General features: G+C 36.3%; 1 protein-coding gene across 4 annotated transcripts in view; it reads left to right on the top strand.

Moving 5' to 3' along the window:
• Positions 1-23,619, top strand: part of LOC146762573 (uncharacterized) — a 52,337-nt gene that overhangs the window by 14,695 nt on the left and 14,023 nt on the right. For 2 of the 4 annotated variants that reach the window (XM_085547172.1, XM_085547187.1), the window contains exon 3: positions 20,174-20,478. The exons of the other annotated variants lie outside the window; for them this stretch is intronic. In XM_085547172.1, the coding sequence (XP_085403298.1) occupies positions 20,174-20,211 (38 nt within the window). In that variant the 3' untranslated portion in view covers positions 20,212-20,478. Of the gene's footprint in view, positions 1-20,173; positions 20,479-23,619 lie in introns of those variants that run through there. 4 annotated transcript variants of the gene reach the window in all.

The raw sequence follows: 23,619 nt of genomic DNA, 5'->3' as shown, positions 1-23,619 counted from the left end.
GCTGATGTTCCAGAGTATTTGCAGTATGAGGCCTCAGAAGAATTCCCAGCAATGTCCTTAGAGCTTATCTCACAGATAAGACAGTTTCCTATGTTCATTCCCTAACCTACTTCCTGCTGGTCCTCAGTATTACATCCATCCATCTCATCCTCAGGGCTTCTTTCTGTTGCTTTTTCATCTGCCATACCTAAAGGCACGCTTCCGACCTCATTTAATCCTGAAGAGCAAGGATGCTAATTGAGTTGAAAATGGTAATGATGCATCTAATTTTCTCATATCTGTAAGCTTCCCCTCCTTTCGGAACACCTGACAACACCTGCATCCCAGAACAAGACCTTCAACATGTATTTTTCTGTGTTGCACCCAGCTACTCCCTTGACCTATTATCTGTAGCAAATTACACAGTGAATCAAACATGATTCCCTTCACATTTCTCTTCATTCTGTGTCTGAATAAGAGCAGATGTATGCTCAGGACATTTTTGTATTTGTTGCCACAGTTAAAGCATAATTAGCTACATGAAAAAAAAGGGGGATTAACCAGCTCCACTTTAGCTGAGACATCGTCACCTTTACATTTAAGGCTGCTATTTGGTTTTTCAGGTATTTCAATTGCCAGTCAGGGAGTGGTTTAAGCCCATAATATAATAGTACTTGCAATTACTAGTAAATAACATCTTACAGCATTAACTAGCCTGTCCTTACAACATCCTTTCCAGGCAGGCAAATAAATGTTATTATCCTCATTTTACAAACACATTGATTAAGTGACTTGCCTAAAGGCCACACATCAATTTCAATGTCAGTGCCAAGATTAGCACAAAGGAACTTCTGCATTGCAGTCACCAAAAAAAAAAAAAAAAAAAATCTGTAATATTAAGTCCACCCTCCCCTGAAACAAGCAATCATTTTTCAGACGTTCAGCCTAAATAGCATTTCCCTGCTTTGCATCCCCCATCAGTCCTGTGCTCTGTCCACCTGTTAAGTGCTGCCTGTTAAAGACCCAAAATGGTTCTCAGCCTACCACTAGCAGGGTAAGCTTTCCTCTCACCTGCTAGTTTCATCCCAGTGGCTGGCAGGTGCTGCCTCAAGAACCTGTGAAGCTCCCAGGCTTATGGCTGAACCTGCACTCAGGCAAGTCAGGAAGGCTTGTGCAGCTCCTCTAAGGGCAGCCTGAGTATGAGCACTGATTTGAAGAAGCAGCAGTTGCAGCAGGAACATGATTAGGAAGAAATTAGAAGGATCTTCCACCATTTAATAGACCATTGGCCACTCCAACCGAGCACATTTTCAATCTCTAGGCTGTGTACAGCCAGCACACTTCTCTTTTCTATTGCTGCTGTAGCTACTGTTGGGAAATTGTGGTAGCTGAATTGGCAGTATTGGAAATTGAGCCTTCAGCTCTGAAACGCATTAACTTCTCTAGTCCTCAATCTCTTGAGCTACTACGTAAATTGCCCTGTATCAAAGCACCTGCTTTTATATTTGGAAGGAATTTTGGCTTTGATCTACATCGTTTGTTTCAGACTGAGGCATTATGTCTGTGTTCCTTTCCTGACTGATGAGCAACGCAGACCTTACTGCATACGTATATGCTATGATGCATGGAAGTATAGCAAGTAACACTGTTGTACACAGAAATCTATTAAACACTGTAGAGCTTCTCATGGTAAAACACTGCTCTGTTTGCAGGCAGTTATTGCTTAGAAAAAATACTTAAAAAAAAAAAAAAATAATAATAAAGAAGTAGCAATTGGTTGTCCCTCACCCCCCACTGTAACATGTTTCCTACCTGGAATGGCAAAACAGAGGAAGTCACTCCAACACTTTTAACAGCTAATTAAGGCCACTGAGGTGTTAAGGGTGGCAATGTTTTGTTCTGATTTAGGCACCCTTTACAAGATCTCTATGACTCAACTTCTAAACGTGACAGAAAATCAAAATAATTGTGGATCTTTTGAACTATAGTAGCATTGTTTGTCAGCAGATTCACAGATCTGTCATTAAAGCCTACAGCGTCATTTTCAAACACCTAAATTTGACCTAGTCATTGAAGCTGATACTGTGCCAATATGTGAAAGCAGATACATTGAAAAATTGCCCAGCATTTATGATAGATACTGGTATTTCAGACCAGAGTCCCAGGCGACAAATTATATTCTTAATAAGCATACATAACAAAGTTAAATTTAGAAGTAGACTTTGAAATGGTTGCCAGGTTTTTAGCTGAAGGTCATTTGTACTTTATTTTTATCCCAGGTGGAGAGGGCATGCACATATACTTAAATGAAACGTGTAAACTTAAGTACAAAATACCTCAAATATTAGCCATGTGATTTTTTTTTTTTGCCCTTTAGAGACCATTTCTTGTATTAAAACAATACTCAATTGACTGCTTGCTAACCATCTATAGATTGCAGCATCAGACACATTCATTAGGTTTATGCCTGTCAAATGTTAATGTTAGCCTCATTATTTTTAACAGCAAAAAATAAAATGTCTCTCTAAACAAATGCATAAATGTGTGTGTGTTTTTAGCAGCTTACTGGCTTGATTTCTACGCAACTCTGTAATCCTTACTCTTGTACTTCAAACTGTGTCACATAAATAGAGATGCATTGAGCCGTAATAGAGGGGTACTCTCACTGGTGAAAGAGCAAATCATGGTTTGATGGCCGTAGACGTGATTGAGTTCTGAAACCTGATAAATATTTTATCATGCCACAATTTCAGATGCTCAAGGGCTTCACAATTTTAATTGTGTTTTAATGATAGCAACTCTGTTCAATTATGTTCTCTGCCTAATTCAGATATAAGCACTTCAGTCTTTTAAATGGCATTATGCCATAACTTACCTGCAGGGCTGCTGCAATATTTGGGGTATGTCCTGTAACCTTCAGCAATAGTTTTGTATGTAGTTTTACACACAAATACATAATCAAAAATAAAACATGAGGAAGTACTAGAAAATGCATTAAAATAACACAAGACTGTGTGTTAGTGTGAAAATGGCATGTTTTTCTTCTATTTAGTTGGACAAGTGGTATCTAGTGTTTTGTGAGCCATGTTACAATGCACAGCATGAACTTCATCTGTGGTTCCTGATGAATGTGACTATTAAAGAAAATAAGTTTTCTTATAGTTCCTTCTGTTTTGTAATTTGTATTACTGTGCTTCTCTTAAACTCTATAGTACCCTCCTTGCTAAAATAAAGAATTAATTTTGAATAGGCACTTGGATTCCAGTCTACTAAAGTACTTAAATCCAGTCTTATCTTCCCAAACTTTTAACACTCTCATTGCCTTTGATAAATTTTCTTACATGATGGAAGTCATAAGCATGCTTTAGTGTTCCAATGGATTAAAAGACCTAGCCTCTTAAAACTGTACTACATCAATAAAACTTAAATATTTTATAATGTTTTTGGCTCAGTTTTGGTACTCAAATGTTCACTGATAACTCATCTCTTTCATTCACTTCCAAAATTCACTCCTGATTTTAATCAGTCTATAACAGTGTGTAATGAAATGTTCAGCTGTGCTTTCAAAAGAAGTTAAAATTACCTAGAGAAAGACTTATTTTCATTTTGAGAAGCTCTTGCAAACAAAATTATTTGTGTTTGTTCAGAAGTGCAAGAACTATGGGTGAAAATCTCTTTGCTTCTCATGCAAAAAGTCAGGCTAGATGATCAAAACACTCCCTTGTGACCTTAAAAATCTCTGATGTGTTTTAAAGCTTACAATTGCCACATCAGATCAGTGACATGTTGTCTTTGTTTCCAAAGAATAAGCTTCTGTGATCATTGCTGCTGTTAGCTGATCATTCTAAATTAACGTAGCAAAAAACAATTAAAAAAAATAATAAAAAAAAAAAATCATATTCTTAGCTCCAGAGTTACAGTTCTAAATGTGGGTGGGGGAGGGGGGTAATGGAGTCAGAAAATGGAATTTGCATGAATAAAATGCCTTATACCTCCCAACCACCTCCTCTATTATCTCATGGTGCTTTTCAAATAAATGATTCCATGTAACTCACAACTTCTAAAGGGATTTGAAGGTTATTGCATTCCATTCACTTCCAAGTAGATTGGGTACTAAAAATAAAAAGTAATGACAGAGCTTACCTTTCCTGACTCTCAAACTGAAATGGTAAATATTTAATAAGGGAAACTCACTTTCCCAAAGTTTTGTTCATCTCTGTCTTTCTCTCTAATAAAAAAGCAAAATGAGTTTCTAAGAATATAGCTATTCCGATACCACACTCATGGATGATCATGTTTCTATCAGACAAAAGCAAAATCCCCATCCTGCAAAAATATGTGAGGATTATTACTAATGATAACAGCTCCAATAAAGACAATAGGAATAACAGAAAATCCTATGAGCACATAAGACACAATGCAATGACTGAATCGACTTGTTTTTAATCTACCTTACTAAATATCTTGGTATCACCAGAACATCTGCAAATGTCTTACATAGGTAACAGCATATATTTTAAAATGTATGAGACACATATCTGTGGTTATTGTTAAGTGTGCTTTATGTACACATGAAAGTAGTGGACACAACAGAGCATCTCTGCTTTAGTCCAGTTTTCAAATACAGAAAAATATAAAGGCATCCATGTTCTCACTTCGCAATATTTGAATAAGCTAATATAATTTGTTTCTAATTTTGATTGTTATAAGACATTCACATAGAAGAAAAAATATTATAACAAAACTTAATGCTTTGGGTGTTGCTCAGTGAAGAAAAGAATCTTTCTACTAGGGGCCATCATCCCAAGCTCCTTTGGAAAAATCTCTCCAATTTGCATAGCATTTTTAGCATGATATATTTGGCTCAAAGAAATAGATAAACATGGGTGTGCCAGGAAGACTTCTTCAAATACAAAGTAGAAGGGAGTGAGTATGAATAAAAATACCAATCTGGAGATTTTAGCTCCCTCTCAACTCATCTTTCCATGTAGGCCCTCACTCAGATCACTGACCTCAATGACCCCTGATCTTTCTTTTTTTCTTTGCTTGGCCTTAAAATTGAAAACATTGTTTTGAAGAGAATAGCTGGCATAGGAAAATTAAGTAAAATACTCAACTATATTGATCCTAACAGTTTTCTACCAAAAGCGAATACATATACTGTTTACTCTGGAAATCTGAATGAGTTCTAAAAAAGGCTTACACATCGAAAATAGCAGAGAGATTCTCTAGGGCTTTCCCACTTTATTTGAAGGTAATGTGAGCTAGGTCACAGATGATATCATTATAACAGCCTCTGGGAATCAGATTACCTAAGCACTTCTTACCTGGCCTTTCCTTGTCAATGCAACCAAGATAAAGCCTTGGCATATGTACAGTAGTAATTATACAAAGGTAAAGTAGATGGATAGTCAGAGGTTATATAGGAAAGACTTACCAATGTTAAGGCTCACTATAGAAACTCTGCACAGGAGCAATCTCCAGAAAGAGATGCTACCTTAGTGGTGGTCAGCCCTTCAATGGGATCAAGCTCCACCCCTTCCGGGAGCACAACTGAATTACCTTAACCTGTGCTTCCGCAGCTGACCGTCACTTGCCTCAGATGGTTAATCAGAGGTTCAGGCTGTGATTAACAGTTTCCTATACAGTGTGGAAATGGTTCTCAATTAAATCTGCCTTTTGCTGCCACAAGCCAGCCACATACCACCCATATACATTACAATAAGAAAAAAGTGAGGTCCTAGGTAGCGCTCAAAAGTGTCAGAGTTTAAAAGAATATAAAAGAACCCCACAGATAGCATATCTGCTGCTATTAGAGACAAACTGATTTTATGTTTCCTTTTATTATGTAAAAATTCAATTGGTTGTTTAAGAATCCAAGCTGTGGATTTATGACACTCAAGGAAAACCTTTGTGAAACACAAGGACAGATTATTAGGTGTCTCCCACTTAATAACCAGTCAGTTTTCGTAAACTGCTGAAATTTTACTTCCCTTAGTTTGTAACATCTATCTTAGCTAACAGTTTGCTAGCTACTTTTTTGTTCTTGAGAAAGTAAGTTTTGACACAAGACGGTGAACAACTATGTATTGATGTTGCTCTTACAGATTACTACACATCTACTATTATTTTTACTTTAATTTTTAGGAAAATAAAGCAATGTTTGCTTTCAGTTTGAAAAAGGAAAAATATTATTTTTTCCTCTTTTCAAAGTATTCTCATTACTTCTGTTTCTGTACATTCATTTTCTCGCTTTACAGTTTTTACCATTAATTCCAGATTACACTCAGGCTTACAATGTGAAATAGTGACTTCACAGCAGTAACACATTAACTTCTACCACTTCTTTTTGTGACTACATGTTCATTTTACCCTCCAAATTATCCAACCTTCATTAAAACTGTTATATCTTATAGTATTTCTTGGCTAGGAATCCAATGTTTTATTTCTTCAGTCTCTCCCAAGACAAAGTAGTGATATTACCAAACTCTTCCAAACCTTGTGAACTACTCACAGCAATATCATTAGTGTTATTACTTTTAACTCTTCCTTGCAAAAATGGGTGATTTGGGAGTCCAAGTGTTATAGGTACTGATATGAGTTCTTTCTTTCAGCCTAATAGTCACTCCTTCAGATGAGTACAAGACTGGTTCTTGTATTCCCTGATGGAACATTTTTGGTAGAGCTAATTAAATAGTGTCTGTAGCTCCAGGTTATGACATGTCACAAAATCTGTTCTATTGTGTTGATTCTTTATTATTGTTATTATTATTATTATTATTATTACTGCTTAGATGTTTGAAATTGTAAGATAAATGTAACATTTCTTTATAGAACTTCTGATTCAGTAGGCATACGTCTCAAGTTATCTCTACATTTTCAAGCAAGTAATATTATGCCTCATTATGTCCATGTGCAAAGCAAGAAAAAAAATACTAGAATGACTTTTAGGAGACTGAAGAGAGAATCCAATCTCTCTTCCCCCCATTGTTGCTTCATTTGCCCCATCTCCTGGATCAACTTTCAAACAGGTTTGGTTATTGCATACCTGCTGATGTGCATTTGTTTGTATTGTCTTGTCAGGAATTTAATTTCACATGCTACCAACACAACTGTGTCACTGCAATTTAGCATGCATTTTGATTATGTGTTCTATATCTCATTAAAGTCTCATCTCTTTAGCCAATACCATATGCTACTCATCTGTAGAAAAGCTCTTAAACATAATGAAAAAGGTATAATCACAAATGAGAAGGCAAATGCTGACAAACAACCCACAGGTATTCAAGTTCCATGACACTACTGCAAGAAAAGCTAGTGCAACAGAAAGCCTTTTAAAAGTTTTAGAATTGTTACCTGATGAAAATAAATGTTGAGCTTGGAGGTACTCTTCAGTTACTCCATGAAACTCCATTGGAGCATTTTCAGATCACCAGACAGTGATGTACTAGTGTGAATGTAGAAGGAAGGCTTGTTTTCAACAGAGACAAAAGTTTCAAATTATTGATATACAATGCTGAACAATTAATGTTTTCAAAAATGCTAATTTAAAAAAATAAAATATTTTGAAAATATTTTCAATCTATTATACCTAGCTTTTTTTTTTTCCCCTCAGATTTTTTTGTTTGTTTGTTTTGAGCCACAATGGGAACTTTATTTTTTTCCTGCATATAATCATTATGAAAACAAAGTTTGTGGTGATCAGCTGTATCAAGAGTAGTAGAAGAGATAAGCCAAGTTCTGTCCTCAGACATGTGAATATAACTGTCAGTAATCAATTGAAAGTGCAGCCGAGTTAGGTGAGAAATCAAGTTTAGAAAGAGGACCAGAGACAATTCCTCTCTACTCAGTATTACTGCTAATACTTTAATTCTTAAAATAAGAGAGATGCTGAAAGGACCTCTATAACACATATCATGCTAGGTTTACCATAAAGATGTACTAAGATCTTAAAAGTTTTGCCTAGGCACACAAAGACCCAATCCCAGACTGCTGGTCACAGGCCTTTAGAGAAGCCAGGACAATGCAGAAGGGAGCTATGCCTGGGTACTACCCAGAGCTGGGGACACCATGACAAAGAAATGGTAGAAACACAGTGATCGTGGCTAGGGAGGCTGCCTAGTTGAGCACCTAATCCAGAGTGAGGAACAGTTGGATGAGGCCCATGAGCAAATGGCTGATGTTCACCCACAGTTTTGTTCCCCACCTTTGGGACATAAAAGCCAAGCACTGGTTTCTATAAGCAGTGCTTCTCTCACTGCTCTCACTTGCCAAACTGTATTTCTCACAAATGGTGAATGTGTGATTGATGCTGTTGATGGGGGGCAATAATCTTGCTTTGATGGCTGACAACAACCACATCCAGTTAATCTGAAAGGTAGGCTTTCATTAAGTCATAACAGCTGGGAGAGCCAACAGACAAGATAATTTTTACCCCTCCAGTGTTAAGGAATGCTTATTGGAGACTTGTGTCTTGACTCCAGTCCATCTCTAATTAAATCTAAATTAAACTTCACCAAATATAATTACCAGGGCCTAAACAGACCTGGTGATAAATCCTTCTTCCTGATGCTGACTAGTACTCACTGAAGACAAAGATCCACTAACATGCAACAGTTTTGTCTGTTCATGGTAAATTAATTAAAATCATAAGAACTAAGCTAGTAGATTTCTTTGGATAGATAGTATATCATGTGTTCATTTAGACATATACTTCAATTGCACAGATCATGAAATTTATGCCTTGCATGCAAAGTAAAAGCCTTTCTACATTTCTTCGGTGGCAGCTCCTTTAAATCATTCTCATATCATGGATCTTCCCATATCAAAGCTCTATAAGTGGTTAACTTACTATTGGCTACCTTAGCCTCATGATTATTTATTTTATTTTTTTTCCTTTTTTTCTGAGAGTATAGTCATTTTTATCTCCACCTTCCATCAGGAAATAACTTGCAATAAATCAAATGCACCTTTTTTAAAGTGCAAAAGTTAACATTAATTTTTAATTAAGCAGTCTCTTTCATTCATTACTTTTTTTTTTTTTTTTTTTTTTTTTTTTTTTGCCTAGGAGGCTCTGAAGCTTACTCTGTTTCTGCCTGAATATACATAGATTACTGGCTTATTTTATCTTTTTATTTTTAGACTCGCTTTGAACAAACTTTGATGATGGTATGAAAGTTGCTAAGAATCACATAATCCTTTCCTTCCATCTGTAAACATATGAATAATGGTCATTTTGTGAATCAAGCTCTGTAACATTCAGTAAAAGATAAAATAAAAAAATAAAAAGATTATTTTTTCATTAATCATTGACAACAAATAAGTATTCTGAAAACGACTGCATTCCTACGAAAATACCACTCTCTTCATGAAATTTAGTAGATGACTGAAAATTTTATATGCCTCAGTTTTTGAATGCCTAGCTTAAAACTGAAAGGCCCAGAATAACAAGAGAAAACAAAATTGTCTGAATGTAGTTTATGTATCAATCTAATTTTGTGCATTGTCTGGTGCTTAGGTATACAATTAAACTTTCAATTAATGATACAATAAAAGGTCACTTCTGTGGCTTCCTTTTAATTCTGTCTTTCTTACAGTCTGTGGAGAGCATCTGCTTGTTCTTTGTCCAGGCTGTTAGACAGTCTGAAGCTCTGGAGCAATATTGCTTAGTAGTCATTAGAAGTTATTATGGATTTATTCTATAATAATGATTAAGAAATATCTATTCCAGATGTCTGTACAAAGCTTTATGTGCTAAGTAGATATACTGTGAGCTAATAAAGCTGTTTCTCCTGAATGTTGCTACCAACAGAAAAGGAGCCAATTAATTCCACACAACTTTTATTATTATTTATAAACTGATTCTTAAATGGAAATGCTTACATCTGCCTCTTGCTCCAGATGGTGCAATTTAGCTGCCTATGTTACTCATGAATTGTCTTTGGTTTTAAACAAATTCTTAACTCAGCAACTATCTTATCAATAATTCTCCATTTCTTACAATTTAAACCTAAACTGCACTGATGCTTTAATTCTCAGAACAGATAATTTTCTGTCTCATGGGTCAAAAGTACAAGGAAAAAAATATTTTTAATATTCCACTGCAGCAGTCAGAGTTGTAAAACTGCCTGGGACTGTACCCTCATGTTACTAGCAAAAATCCAGGCAGCAGACTGAATCCAAAATTCTCATGAGGTCTATCCACATGCAGACATTGGGACAGACCTTTTATTATTATTATTATTTTCCTAGCACATCATCTGGTCATTGAGTTTACATTTATATTCCAGGCCCTATGAGTACTATTTCCAGCTTAGAACAAATGCTTCAGCATATATAACAAAGCTGTGTCCTTGTCCTAAAAGCTGCCCAGGAGGAAGCAATGAGCAGGCTTCCAGCTCTCTGCCAGGACAGTCAGGTGCTGGATGCTGTTTCTGTAGTTAAGATACACCGTGGGTACAGCTGCTCCCAGAGATACTGAGGGGAGAAGGGAACAAAACAAAACATACCAAAACCAGTAAGTAGGAATTATCCTATAGGAATGTAAATAGCACAGCAAGTATAGTCCGGCAAGGTCCTAGCAAAGGTTCAGCCCGGATCCACCATAAGTGTAGCCCTGATAGAGACCTTCAGATGTGATTGAGCTGTCAACTGGAACAATAAGCAGAAATGACTAAAATACACTTCTGCTATGTTATGCCATAATTTTTGCCTCAAACATTTATTGCCGGTAATGTATTACGAAATAAATGTAAATGATAGGATTACTTCAATTTGTCTTTGTACGTCATATTCTTAAAAACCAAACTTACATGAAATGCAAAACGGACAATAATCTTAAGACTTTCAGAATAAAATAGCTGTAGAGTTTGAGTTAGGCCCTTCAAATCAGTATCATGGAACTAGTCAGATTAAAAACAAAGCAAGCAATTGCTTTTCAGATTATTCTTCTAAAAATGGACTGGAATAAAAGTAAATAAAAAACTTAAATCTATGCATTCACAAAATTTTATTTGTGAGTAATTTTTGGTGTCAGTTTGAAAGGTAAAATTTCATTTGAAAGATAAAACTGAAAATAGGATAATTTTGTATTTATGATTTCCGTACATGCTACACTTTTGGTTTGGGTTTTTGTTTGTCTGTTTTTTCTCTCAAAATTACAAAAAATGCTTGAAATAGCTTAAACCTTATTTGACCTTCTGCTTCTGTACATCAGCTTGTATGTCCTTTCATTACGAAAACTTCCTAAAAGATTTACAAGCTATTCATAGCTTGTTTATACTTAGATAGAAGAGAGTAGCTATAACCTTACTGATAATAATCAATCTTGTGATTGTGTACTGAGTAGCTGAATTATTTATTTATTTATTTATTTATTTTATCAGAGTGGCCATTACCTGAGACTTGATCTAATTTTAACTGAAGCTACTAGCACAGCTGCTCCAAAGAGGACTAAACCCATGAGTAGAGCTGATGCCTGAGGGATGTGCAATTAAAAGACATGTCACCATAGGCAACCAACAAACAGGAGGTTTGCGATTATAGTTTAGACTTGGTGATAAAATTTTAGGTCTGTTCCAAGTAATTTTCCTATGACTAAGCATTTAACCTGAACTACTGAAACACCCTGGTGCAAATTGGATAATTCTTTGGGCTTTGTGGTCATGGTATCTTTGTCTCAAACCAGACTCTCCAAGCTATTCTACCTTGTTTGAACAGTGAGTGCAAGTCAAGGAGCACTTCCAGGAACTCTTTCTAGTCTGCTCTTGACCATTAATATTTTCTTTCCACCTCTTACAGCTGACACTATTGGAAAGCACTTTAAGGAATGGAGAGCCAGCACAGCAGTGGGTGGGCCTTGTTCTCAGCTGTGAAGTGCAGGTTAGGGCACTCCTTGTCAGCTCAGAGGTGATGGTTAACCACCTAAGAGCTCATCTGCTCCTCTTGTTTGGGAGAAGGGTTTGGGTCTTACAAAGCCACAATTCACAGCTGAGGCTGAAGACGCGTAATTAATTATTTGCTGTAGGGGATATTTAACCTACTGATAAAGGCAGACACTTATGCCCATTTGCTTGGGACAGTAAATTCAGAATACCTGAAGATAAGTCAAATAGTCTTTGTAAAACCAGTTTAAATTAAGATTATACACTATGTAGGCTTTTTATACAGCTAACAGTGAGAGAAATGAAGGCAGAATTGCTTTCTGGAGGGACATAAGCTGTTATCGTAGCAGTTCCTCTCTGTCTGCATACGTTATGTTAATTAAGAAAATTGGATTTCCAGATTCTTTTCTCAACAGCAAAAAGCTAGACACAGGCTGCAAAGAATTGTGGCTATGTCTCATGTTAGACTCAGATTTTAGAAAATAAGTGATTATGATTTTTATTTTTTTTATCTTACTGTCAATCTTCAGGCACTTTAAGAGTTCTTGAAGAGTTAGCATCCTGTCACTAGGAGGACTTTCATTAATTTGATGTGCTCTGATACCTAGCACAGAATTAAAGGTGGGAAATTCCATCCTTCTCGTGAGATTGAGGAGTCACATCACCAAAATGGAAGTGCATTTAGCAAAGCACCACATGACTTTGCTCAGTATGTTCCCACAGCATTATGTCATCATCATTTGGCAGATACGGTTTTAATAAATCTGCTAAGATGCCACTTCAAGCCATCTTCTCTAAATCTCAAGGATCCATGTGTTTAAGACTGAAAAACTGAAAATGATGACTTGTTTTGTGGTTTTTTTAGCCTACTTTTTTCAACACACCTTGACAGTAAACATTTTACAATCAATAAATATAATCTAAAGCTACCACGAGAAACTAGAGTCATCCCAGATACAGATAGCCAATTATAAAATGAGATTCAGAGTTGAATAAATTATTTTCTGACCCCTGTAGGTGATAAAGCGATAGCCAGCAGCACAAGTTTCATTATCCATATCTTTATCATGGCTCATATGACTGATAGTGTCGACAATTACTTTGCTAAGATATTCAAAGAAAGATTTTCGGTATGAATTTAGCAAACTACATTCTGATCACTTTGCTCCAGCTTTCTAAGACAGCGACATAAACACTCTGAATGACCATATATCTGTTGATTATGAGCTTGAACAGAATTAACACTCACACAATAATAAATGAGCATTAGGATCAAAGACAGATCAAGCATGCAGCAATTGTACCTACCAGCCTCATTAGCTAGCCCTGACCATCCTTCATACTTCACAGAAGAACTTTCTGCATTTTAAAATACCATTAACAGAAGGAAAAAAAAAAAAAAAAAAAGAAAGAAAGAAAAGAAAAAAAGTGTTTAGGATCCCAAATTAATTGCTTCCACATAACATTTTTCTAGTGTATTTCTGTGAGCATTGCAAAATATCCATTTATATTTCATTTAGGCTGTTTTCCAAACTGTCAGACCCATTCCTACATACTACAATACTGTATCAAGTTTATTTTATACTAAAGGAAAAGTGCAACAGAGAAATGCCCAGGGACAGCTATTTTTAGAAGTGAAAGTTAAGACTTTGTTCATCTTCCAACCAGTGGATTCCTTCCATTTATTCACAGCCCAACAAAACTTCCACTGTTATTCCCAACACACACAACTTCAAATCATCCATATTTGAAAAAGAAGCATTTCTCTGTAGTTGTTCTGTTTTGGTTTCTGAGGAGTCATCAGGAGTAGAAAGATATTCTACACAGGTCAAAAGCCTATCAGGTAGAGGGAATGGAAACAATATATAATAATTCATCAAAGGACAGCAATCATGTATTTTAAATTCCAGTGTTTTGACACTTAATTTTTTCATCAAACTGAAATGAAAAGTAAATTTAATAAGACTTTGCAATAAAGAAATTATACAAAACAGGGGGAGTCAGAGGAGGGGTTGAAATATTTTTCTTCATTTGTTTTAAAATGGATTTACTAAGAGCACAGAATCCTGCTGCATTGTGGCCAAGATAACATGTCCTAGGATTTATGGAGTAGAGAGAAGATTTCACTTTCCTGTCATTATATATATTATATGTATATATTTTGTATACGTATGTATATGTTTGTCAGGGCAGAAACTTCATTGTGTATGCAGCCTTTAAATCCCAGACCACTCACTTCTGTAGTTGCCAGGCTACAGATCATTAGAGTCCATAACCTTCACTGTACCCATTTCAGCTCCTGGAAAACTATATGCTGTAACGACTTGAAGGGAAGCATTTTTCAATAAAATTTCATCTATCTTTAGCAGGACAGCTTCTGTATCTTTCTAGATATTACCAAAGAGTGGGAGAACCTAAATACAGTAGAAAGTGTTTTTCTGATGTTATAAGACTATAAATAGGACAGTGCAGCATGAGGAATGATGCATACAATGGGAAGGTAAGCTATTATTTTAGGTATTATACATGAAAGTGTCCCTTCTGGCTTGCCTCCATTTGTAAGAATGAGCCATCCCAAAGCTTGCTTAGACCTTTCAGTCTATGATCCTGCCTTTCTATGATTTGAAATAGTAAAACTTTGACATCCTTTTAAACTGAGTTCCTAACTGGCAATGTTTTATGAAAACTCTCTTCAAGAGACAACTCTAAGAAGAACAGAACTGAGAAGTCTGCCAGTGAAGTAGAATTATGTCTAAATCTTGGATACTCTGTAAGTTACTGGAAAAATGAAAACAACCTCATGGTGCACAGCAAACGAGGCATGAGAGATTGCTGGGAAGAAGGAAAAGTAATACACCACTGTCATAATTCCAACAGTTTAAGGACAGCCTATGAACAGAAAGCACGTAACAGTTTTAGTAAGCACAAAGTTTGAATGTCAGGAAAAGTCTTACCTATGGTCCCTTAGAACAAAAGGCATACTTCATCTATTAATAAAAGTTTGACCGCCAGCAGCAGATTTTAACTTTCAATGTTGGACTCTCATTGATACTGAAAGTCAAAAAGCATAAATTAGGTTGCATACATGTAGAAGACAAAACAAACAAACACAGATATCTCACTTTCATTCCTATTTAATATCTTTGCCAGAGCATCAAGATGGTTTTTTTTTCGGGGAGGAAGGGGAGGGAAGGGGAGGGAAGGGGAGGGAAGGGGAGGGAAGGGGAGGGGAGGGGAGGGGAGGGAAGGGAAGGGAAGGGAAGGGAAGGGAAGGGAAGGGAAGGGAAGGGAAGGGAAGGGAAGGGAAGGGAAGGGAAGGGAAGGGAAGGGAAGGGAAGGGAAGGGAAGGGAAGGGAAGGGAAGGGAAGGGAAGGGAAGGGAAGGGAAGGGAAGGGAAGGGAAGGGAAGGGAAGGGAAGACATGGCATATGTACAGAACAGTTTTAATAATAGAAACAATAGAAAGTCTCTCTCTACCATGCTACTTGTCCAGTGTGTAAAATGGGTACTGGCACATACTCTGAGGTCCACTTATTTTGTGAAATATATGCTTAAGACAAGCACTACTTTATTTATTTATTTTTTTTATTATTATTTGTTATTATTTATTTACCCTCACATGCTGCATTGCTTCTTTACTCTCCTTTTCCTTTCCCACAAACTGGGCAGAAACCACTCTGGCCAAATGCACTATTTTTGAACAAACAGCATTGCAATGTATTCCCTGTACATAGGAATAAACAGATTAAGAAATTTTTAACAGAGTAGTGTATTTAAAGATGGACAATACTTCTGTGATCTGTAGACTTTGTCTCTCACTGTTTTCCTTACCAGCATATCCTAAAGGTGAGGAGAAAGCTGAAGAATAGTTCTGGCACTTACTCTCATGAAGAGAGATTTTTCTATGTACTTTTTAATGATTAGACACGGTAGGGTTTCAGCCATCTGGGGCCTTGGTGGAACAGCCTTAGCACAGCAGCCTAACAAAGAGTCAGGTATTTGATGCTGTATGGGTTGCTGTGAGTCCCTCTTTGCAGATTTGACTGGCTATTTTCAAGATTTGCTGACCTATTTTGCAGAAAGTAAGGGAAGTGTTAATAAGTGGGCGAATGCCTGGTTCTGCCTCAGCATAGCTGTGGGAAGATGAGAGAGTACTTCCCACATAGCAGATGGGCATACATGCAGCCTACTGCTCATATCAGTGGTTCTTTCATTGTCTCAGATTTTGTGGCACCATGATGAAAAGCATGTCTCTCTCAGTTCTGTGGGCATTGGTCTAAGCCCAGCCTCTCTCCAATACCATGGTTGCCACAAGTAACCCATTGGGAAGTTGCTGCTGTTTCACGTTTATTTGTAGCACTGTGTTAGGGAAGAACCATTTCCTGAAATCCCCAAGAAACTCCTGCCATTTGGATTCTTGATTTCAAAGGATTGGACAGAAAGATAAGTTGGTGTTTGTCTGAGAGTAGCTCTTGAATGTAGGGCAAGACAGATACACCTATTCCACCATTATCTTGAAACATGGGACATAAGTATGCCAGCAAAGAGGAGTGTGACTGCAGTCTTCAAGGTTATCAAACAACCTGGTTTTCAAATGAAGGATCAGGGATGTAGCATTATCAAAAAATGAAAATATCAGAAGTTTCTGAAATAATTCCAAATTTAGTTCTGAAGTAGAAAAGGATAAAAGAGGAGTACATGACATCTGACAGCGAGGATGAACACAGCCAACAATACCCCCTGAAAGTTACACTTAAAAAATTACTTCCAAAAAAGCAACTGCTTGTTACTTACTGGGTAGCGAGAATGTTCCCTGCCTGCTCCCCTTATTCCAGGCACTGAAATAAAGCAAAACTAAAATGTTTTCTAAAGCTCTTCGTTATAAATCAGGAGCTTTGAGATAGCTTAGAAGTGCTTGTTTGCAGGAGCTCATCTCTCATAAAAAGCTTGTTGCCGCTCTAGGGAGGAGTAAAATAGCTACTGATGACATTCAAATCATGGTCTGCCTTCTCAGCCATTAATTTTAAATATGATTCATACTCCATTATGCTCTGGAAACCAAAGAAATTATCCTTTATTGTGTCTAGCCATTTTTCATCACTATGGACCCGTAATGACCAATTTTACTCTTATCTGTTATAATATGCTTGAAAATATGCAAAAATTAACCTAAATGTTTACATTTCCCTTTAATTCAGCTTCATAAGGATTTCCCAGTGTAAATATACATTAACACAATAGAACAGAATTATTAGCTTGTAACATATGTAAACAGCATTAGCTTTTAAATTGCTTAAATATTCATGTTTGTAGATTAGAAACAAGTTGGGTCAATCTTCAGGGTTGGGTCAAACGCTACTGAACTTTGTCCTACTTAAACAGAAATCCAAATAAAAACATACATTTTAATGAATATCCAAGCCAGTTTAAGGCTATTTTAATAACTGAGAAGTCCAAGAATGAATGTTTTTTTTCTGTTCTTCCTCATTTACAACACCAAATTTTAGTTGAAGATAAAAAAAAATAAAAGAAAGGTCACAGAGAAAAGGTCCAGGCTGATGTCTTTCAGAAATCCTGGTACAATTCCTTATTTCAGCTATGTGACTTTAATAATCTGCTGTCTCTGTCACTCACAATCTCACCTGTAAAACCAAGGTATTTTTTCCCAAACAGAACAGGTATGCTGCAGGAAGGGGAAACAACCCCTCATTCACCTGCTGGGGACAGGATACATCCTCTTCCCCCAGGAGGAAGATGTAGCTCTGCATCCCAAACCAGGGCCAGATTCTTCCTCAAAAGCCTGCATGAGAATTTACTTTGCTGTAGTTCTCATTAAGCTTCACACACTGTGTGCACAGCAGCTGAATGCTAGTTTCAGCATCCATGTCCTGCCTTTCTCCCCCCAAGCCAACCCCATGGTCACTGGGGGATGCAGGGTTGATGGCATGGGGCAGCAGTGGTCAGTGCATGGTGAGGAAACACAGCCTGACTCATCCGCTGGAATATTGCTCAAGGAAAGGAGGAGTTGTGGCATAACAAAACTTATAAATGTCTGCTTTGCTTTGCTTTGCTTTTTGGAATAAGGTGGATAAGGGTTGCCAGCCTTACCAGGTGGCAATAATAAATGCCATAGACCTCAAAGAGCTTATCATAAGTAGAGCAACTCCCATACCCCCCACGAATACAAGCTTCAGAAAGCAAATGTTCAGCTTGATCACAAAGATTTTATCTTAAATTAAGCTCCTAATGGGTAACTGGGGAAGTTATTCCTATTTTTAAAAATGTTACAGGTGCTGCAAGGAATGAGGGACAGGGAATAGGTGTACAGGACTCAGGTGCCCCATCAGTGTTATGGGGCTGCAGGGCTGTTGAAGGCAAGGCCAGGACTGCTCCATGCTGGATACAGACAGTTCCAGCCAATTCAACTGGCCCCAGCACAAGGTGGGGCTGGGCCCACCAGCTGCCCTGTGGTGAGGGAAGAAAGGGAGAATGATAGCAGAGCTGTATGGGAGCTTGGCCTGAGCCAAAGTTAACCCACAACAGCAGGCCCACAAGTTTTAAGACAGTTCTTAAGTAAAGTTACTTAGAAGATGTACATATAATCTGAAGGATACACAGAAAAAGCATTAATCTAAAGACTGACAGAGCAAGGACCAACAAATTAGTTTAGGGTACTCTATAGATACAGAGGCCAATGCACTAATGGCTGCACTGCATTAATAACTGAATGAAGCAACCAGACATGTGGAGAGCAAAAAATGAGACAAGATAGCTAACAAAGTTAAGAAAACTTTGGGGGCCAGTGGAATTTGCTGGAACTGTCTGTATCCAGAAAGGTGCTTCTGGAAGAGACAATCCCATGGAAAGGCCAGAGGTTGTTCCCTTCTACAGTCAGCTTTCTCTGCATTTTTGTAAATTGCATTTGATTATAACAGAAGATAACTGATGCAGATTACATATCCCTAATGAAAATAACAAGGCATCAAATACTAGCTACTTGATTAAGCAGAAGAATGGTAAAACCATATAATTTTCTCCAACCATTATTCTTATAATTCCAGCATCTACATGATGCTAGACTTTTTCAGTTTTGGCCTCCAGTATCAAACTTTCATTTATAGTTTCCACATTTCTCAATTTTTAAAATATTTTTAAGGTATGTTTGCACCATTAAAAAAAAAAATGTTGAAGATGTTGAATTTATCTTGAATAAATAATCCAGATTCTCACTTAAAATTGTCCCCTTTTTGACCTCTGACTTGTCAGCGATTGAGTAATAAGCTGACAAGATGCCTGTGCTGCCCAAGTCATTTTTTGATCTGTGAAGGTCCCCTATCCATTCCTATCCTGCTGTATTCATCTACCTTGCTTAAGGCCAAAAGTCTTGAGCACAAGTCAATTAAAATAATACCAGAGCAATAAAAATAACCTGCAAAAACCAGTAACATCAATTTAATTGCCAAGTAGAATTCCTGAGCTGGAAAACAGTACACAGATTTTGTATATAAACTCTTACGATTCTTTTGAGACACAGAGAAAAGAAAGGTAAAGCAAGCAACCAGGATACTGCACAGTCACTTTCCCCTCACCTTCTTAAATCCTGTTTCAAATGAATGGTACAATTAAAATGAACTCTGAAGCAACACAACATGAATCTATCCATGAAATTTAATGTCCTAAAGATGGTTCAGTCAGCTTGATAACGACTACACTGAGGGGGAAAAACATTAATCTAATTATAAAACTTCTGAGCATTAAGTTATTTATTTTGCAGATATTTGCTGTGTTTCTTTGCTTTAAACATGGTTGGTTTTTTTTTGTTTTTTTGGGTTTTTTTTTGTTTTGTTTTGTTTTGTTTTTTCCTGTAAATGGCTGAGATAATTGGTGGTAAGACATTAAAAAGAATTATATGGAAGTCGATGTGTAGTAACATTAGATGCAGTAAGCTGTTAAAGAACACTTTCTCAAGTGTTTAACAATTATTTCCAGAACTATATTTTTGAGTAATATGCACAGGTAAGAATCATGCTGAATTTTCTTCCATGAAGCAGCTCAAGCAAAGATATTCTGATACTCATTTAAAAAGTGACAGCTAGGATCTCAGCAGGTTAGAAGGCCACATGCTACAAAAAATTTACTGTATAGAAACTAACCTAAGGAGGACTCTAATTCCTGAGAAATATAACCAGAAACTATATTCTACATTAACTTGCATTTAATATTGAAAGGGAGAAATATAGGACAGAATATGTATGCACAGCATACTGCATGTTCGGTTAAGAGTTCACTATATTTTACTCTTTCCTTTTACAGTGGTCTTCAATAATGATCTGTTTGGCATCAGCATTTAATTTATGAAATACACAAAACATCATAGAAACAATGCTACAGATTTCAAGCAGCACTGGATCAAACTTGTGAGATAACTGTATTTCAACTTTGAACTGACTCTGCTCCTGCTCGTTCTGTGATCCACTTTGGCTTAACCGTATTGTCTTTTGTACTTGTGAAAGTTCACCCATGTCAACAAGGCAAAAGCAAAACTCTGAGAACAGCATTAATTCTTTTTCTTTATATGTCTTACTACAAAAAATAAAATAAAATTTCCTGTTAAATTCCCTGTGCCTATGCTATTTCTCTTTTTATTAAATTTACTTAAAGATCATCGTATACCTGCAAAAGAAGTCTTTTAAATTGCTAAACAAACAAGCAAAAATTGAAAAACTGTAGAAATAAAAACCTACTATAGTGCTTTTATCAAAGCATTTCCACACAAGTTTCGAAGCATGTCTAGCTCTTAAGGTTCTTAACAACTTTAGCTCTTTATAACCTCAGTTCTTTCAGCATGTGAAAGCACAGTAGCCATACTGCAGCACATGCTACAGAGCACCCCAGTCTGTCCTAGGATGCCAAAAGGATGAGAAAAGGAACCCCAGGCTAAGAAAACTTATACATTTTACTGAGAGGAAAGCTCAGGGTTTTTGCTAAGCCACTATTGTGGCTCCCTCACTTTGACACAGAACATAAAAGGGTTTCAGCATCACTAAAATCAAAACACAGCCACCTGTTTTTTGTTGTTGTTGTTTTTTGTTTTTTTGGGGTTTTTTTTTGCCAATTCTCCCCTACACACAGAAAGAACAGTTATTCTTTATATACATATTTGTTTTGCATACTGTGACATTCTCTTACCAGAATTCTCAGTCACAGAAACATGTCAGTTAAAAATTATTTTTACTACTCACAAATGCATGTTTCAACTGGTACGTGGAGCCATTAAAAATTTTGCTACCAAGCAGCATCTGCAGAACTAAATAATTTTCTGTTCCTACTGTGAAGAGATACCTCTGTTATTGTCAGTATGCCATGGTAAATATCATAATTCTGAGCACGCCCATGGTAACGTGTGGCTGATACTGCTGGAATGCTCCACACTATGTATCAGCCATCAGTCACTTCTAATGTCAAACTGTTGCTTTCTTCTGAAAATAACTGACATAATCTCACTGTAGTTACTCTTATAAGTCTGATTTGTCCATGTACATTATGCATATAAACTCCTTTGTATCAGAATGAGAACATCATAAAGACAGATGTATTGATGCATACTTACCTATATATATACCCAAATACATGTTGTCTCTACAGAAGCAATAATACAGTGTATTATATTCAGCTTTAAACAGAACTTTGGTAATGTAGTTGTAGATCTATTGCATGCTGCTCTTGGCACTACTAAAAATAAGTCATTTGGATTAACCACTTTCACGAAATATATTTTATAACTGAAACATATTTATTCAAGTTCTCTTTGGATTAACGCAATTTGTCTGAGAGCATGCACTAATTTCTGTTCTCAGCATAGCCTTGGGAGGTTAAAATGTTAAATATGATTCCTTGCAGGTTTTAATACATCATTTTGCCTTACGAAGAGTTGATTATCACCACCCAGTGGCGCTTACATACTGACAGAATTCATGATTATATGCATCCAAAGTAGTACCAAGAGTACCATGTAAAAAGAATTGACTATATTCTATATGAGTAGCTACTAAACTGTAGTTAATATTGTAAAATATTGACAAGTTCTCATTATCTTAAAATTTGGAGCCTTTTGGTCAAGCAAACTGCTTTTCCTCTGACAAAATTTATTGCAGTAAGTTGCTGAACTGAAAGTTTAATTTAAGTTGTAAAATTGAAAAGCTCTTGTAATTGAAAGTGAAAAATACGGAGTAGTTTGAATGCATGAATGAGGAGTAAATTACAGATAAAAACACTGACTAGAGAGGAACCCATACGGATAGTTGGATGTTTACAAATTATGTTTTAATGCAAGACATAATTATACCTATATTTTTCATCTTAATTCATTTTCATTGTTTTCATGTGAACACAGTGGCAGTTACACATGAAAGCCAAATACAGTCTGTAGAAATTACTTCGTCCAAGTTTAAATGAAGTATTCTGAAAAATCCTCTTATTTTCACATGGGAAAACTTTCTATTTAGCTTTTACAGCTCCCTAGTGAAGCTCACAAAGGGAAGGAGTACCAGTAATTCATACTGCCAGTCTATCAAAATCCTGAGCTTTCTCCATACATTGAAAATACTGAGTTTTTGCACAGTTAATAAATATATTAGACTGCCTATACATCTTTTATGATTTATCCATTTACTTCTCACCAGTAAAAAGCTAAAACAAACTGACTTTTAATTGTAGCCTTGAAACTCAGAAATGAAAAGTATAAAAACAGGTGGAACCAATCATCTATTGCAGAAAGCTGAGGGCAGTTCTAAAGTTCAAGAAGCTTTTCAAAAAAATAAAATGAATGTAATCTTTATGAGAAATGTCAATTTTATTCTAGGCAACTGCAGTCAAAACATGAGAGTTTTAGCTGGAGCAGTTAAGAACCATATGCTCAGAAAACTAAAAGAAGGAAATAATAGTTTTGGTAAAAGGTTAACATCTTGACATTAAATTATGGACTTTAATAAAAATTATGATATGTTTTTATATGATCAGGTATAACTGACTGCTATGGCAGGTAATAAAACAGAAATGAAAAGACTCGTTTCATCTGTCAGTCTCTGGTTGCAGTAGAGCTCTGCAGGAAACCTAAATGCATGGGTCTTTGAACTGAGCTAAATAGCTGTGTGAAATAAACCTGCTTTGCTTTCAAGTCTCTGTGTTGGAGATAAAAGTATCATATTCACTCTGGCTTGTTTTGTTCAATAGTAATGAAAACTTTAGTCCCAGTTTCAAACAATAGCCCCTGCCTTTTATGACTTGTTCTGCAGGTTTTTAATTGCATATTTTTTTATTCATTAAACTAATTACATATATGTATCTTCTATAATTGCAACATGGCCCTTAAACCATATAAATCAAATTTCTCTTTATTAGATTACTATTACTTTGGAGTGAATTTATTATTATTATAATTATGAAGAAAAAAATACTGCATTTGTGCAATCAATAACAGTAATTTTATTGATTTAAGCCTTTGAAAGATATAGCAAATCACTAACTGCAAATAGGACAAACTTTTTCAATGAGTGCCTTTCTTCTAGGCATCTAAAGCTGCTTAGAAGAGTCTAATGGCTTTTTGTTTCCCTGCAATGTGACTAAATAGATAAAGTCAGTGGGAGATAAGTACCTAACTTGTTAAAGATCTTTGAAAATCTCAATTGGTGTTCATCAGAATCATTAGATGCTTAAATCCCTTAGGGAATCTGGATCTAACTCTCTCTACAGCCATTTAT

This window comes from Coturnix japonica, chromosome 1 (genome assembly GCF_054131305.1).
Source record: "Coturnix japonica strain WE chromosome 1, WE-NBRP24, whole genome shotgun sequence".
Taxonomy (NCBI): domain Eukaryota; kingdom Metazoa; phylum Chordata; class Aves; order Galliformes; family Phasianidae; genus Coturnix; species Coturnix japonica.
Note: the sequence above shows the minus strand (reverse complement) of the source record. Positions and strands in the feature narration are given on the sequence as shown.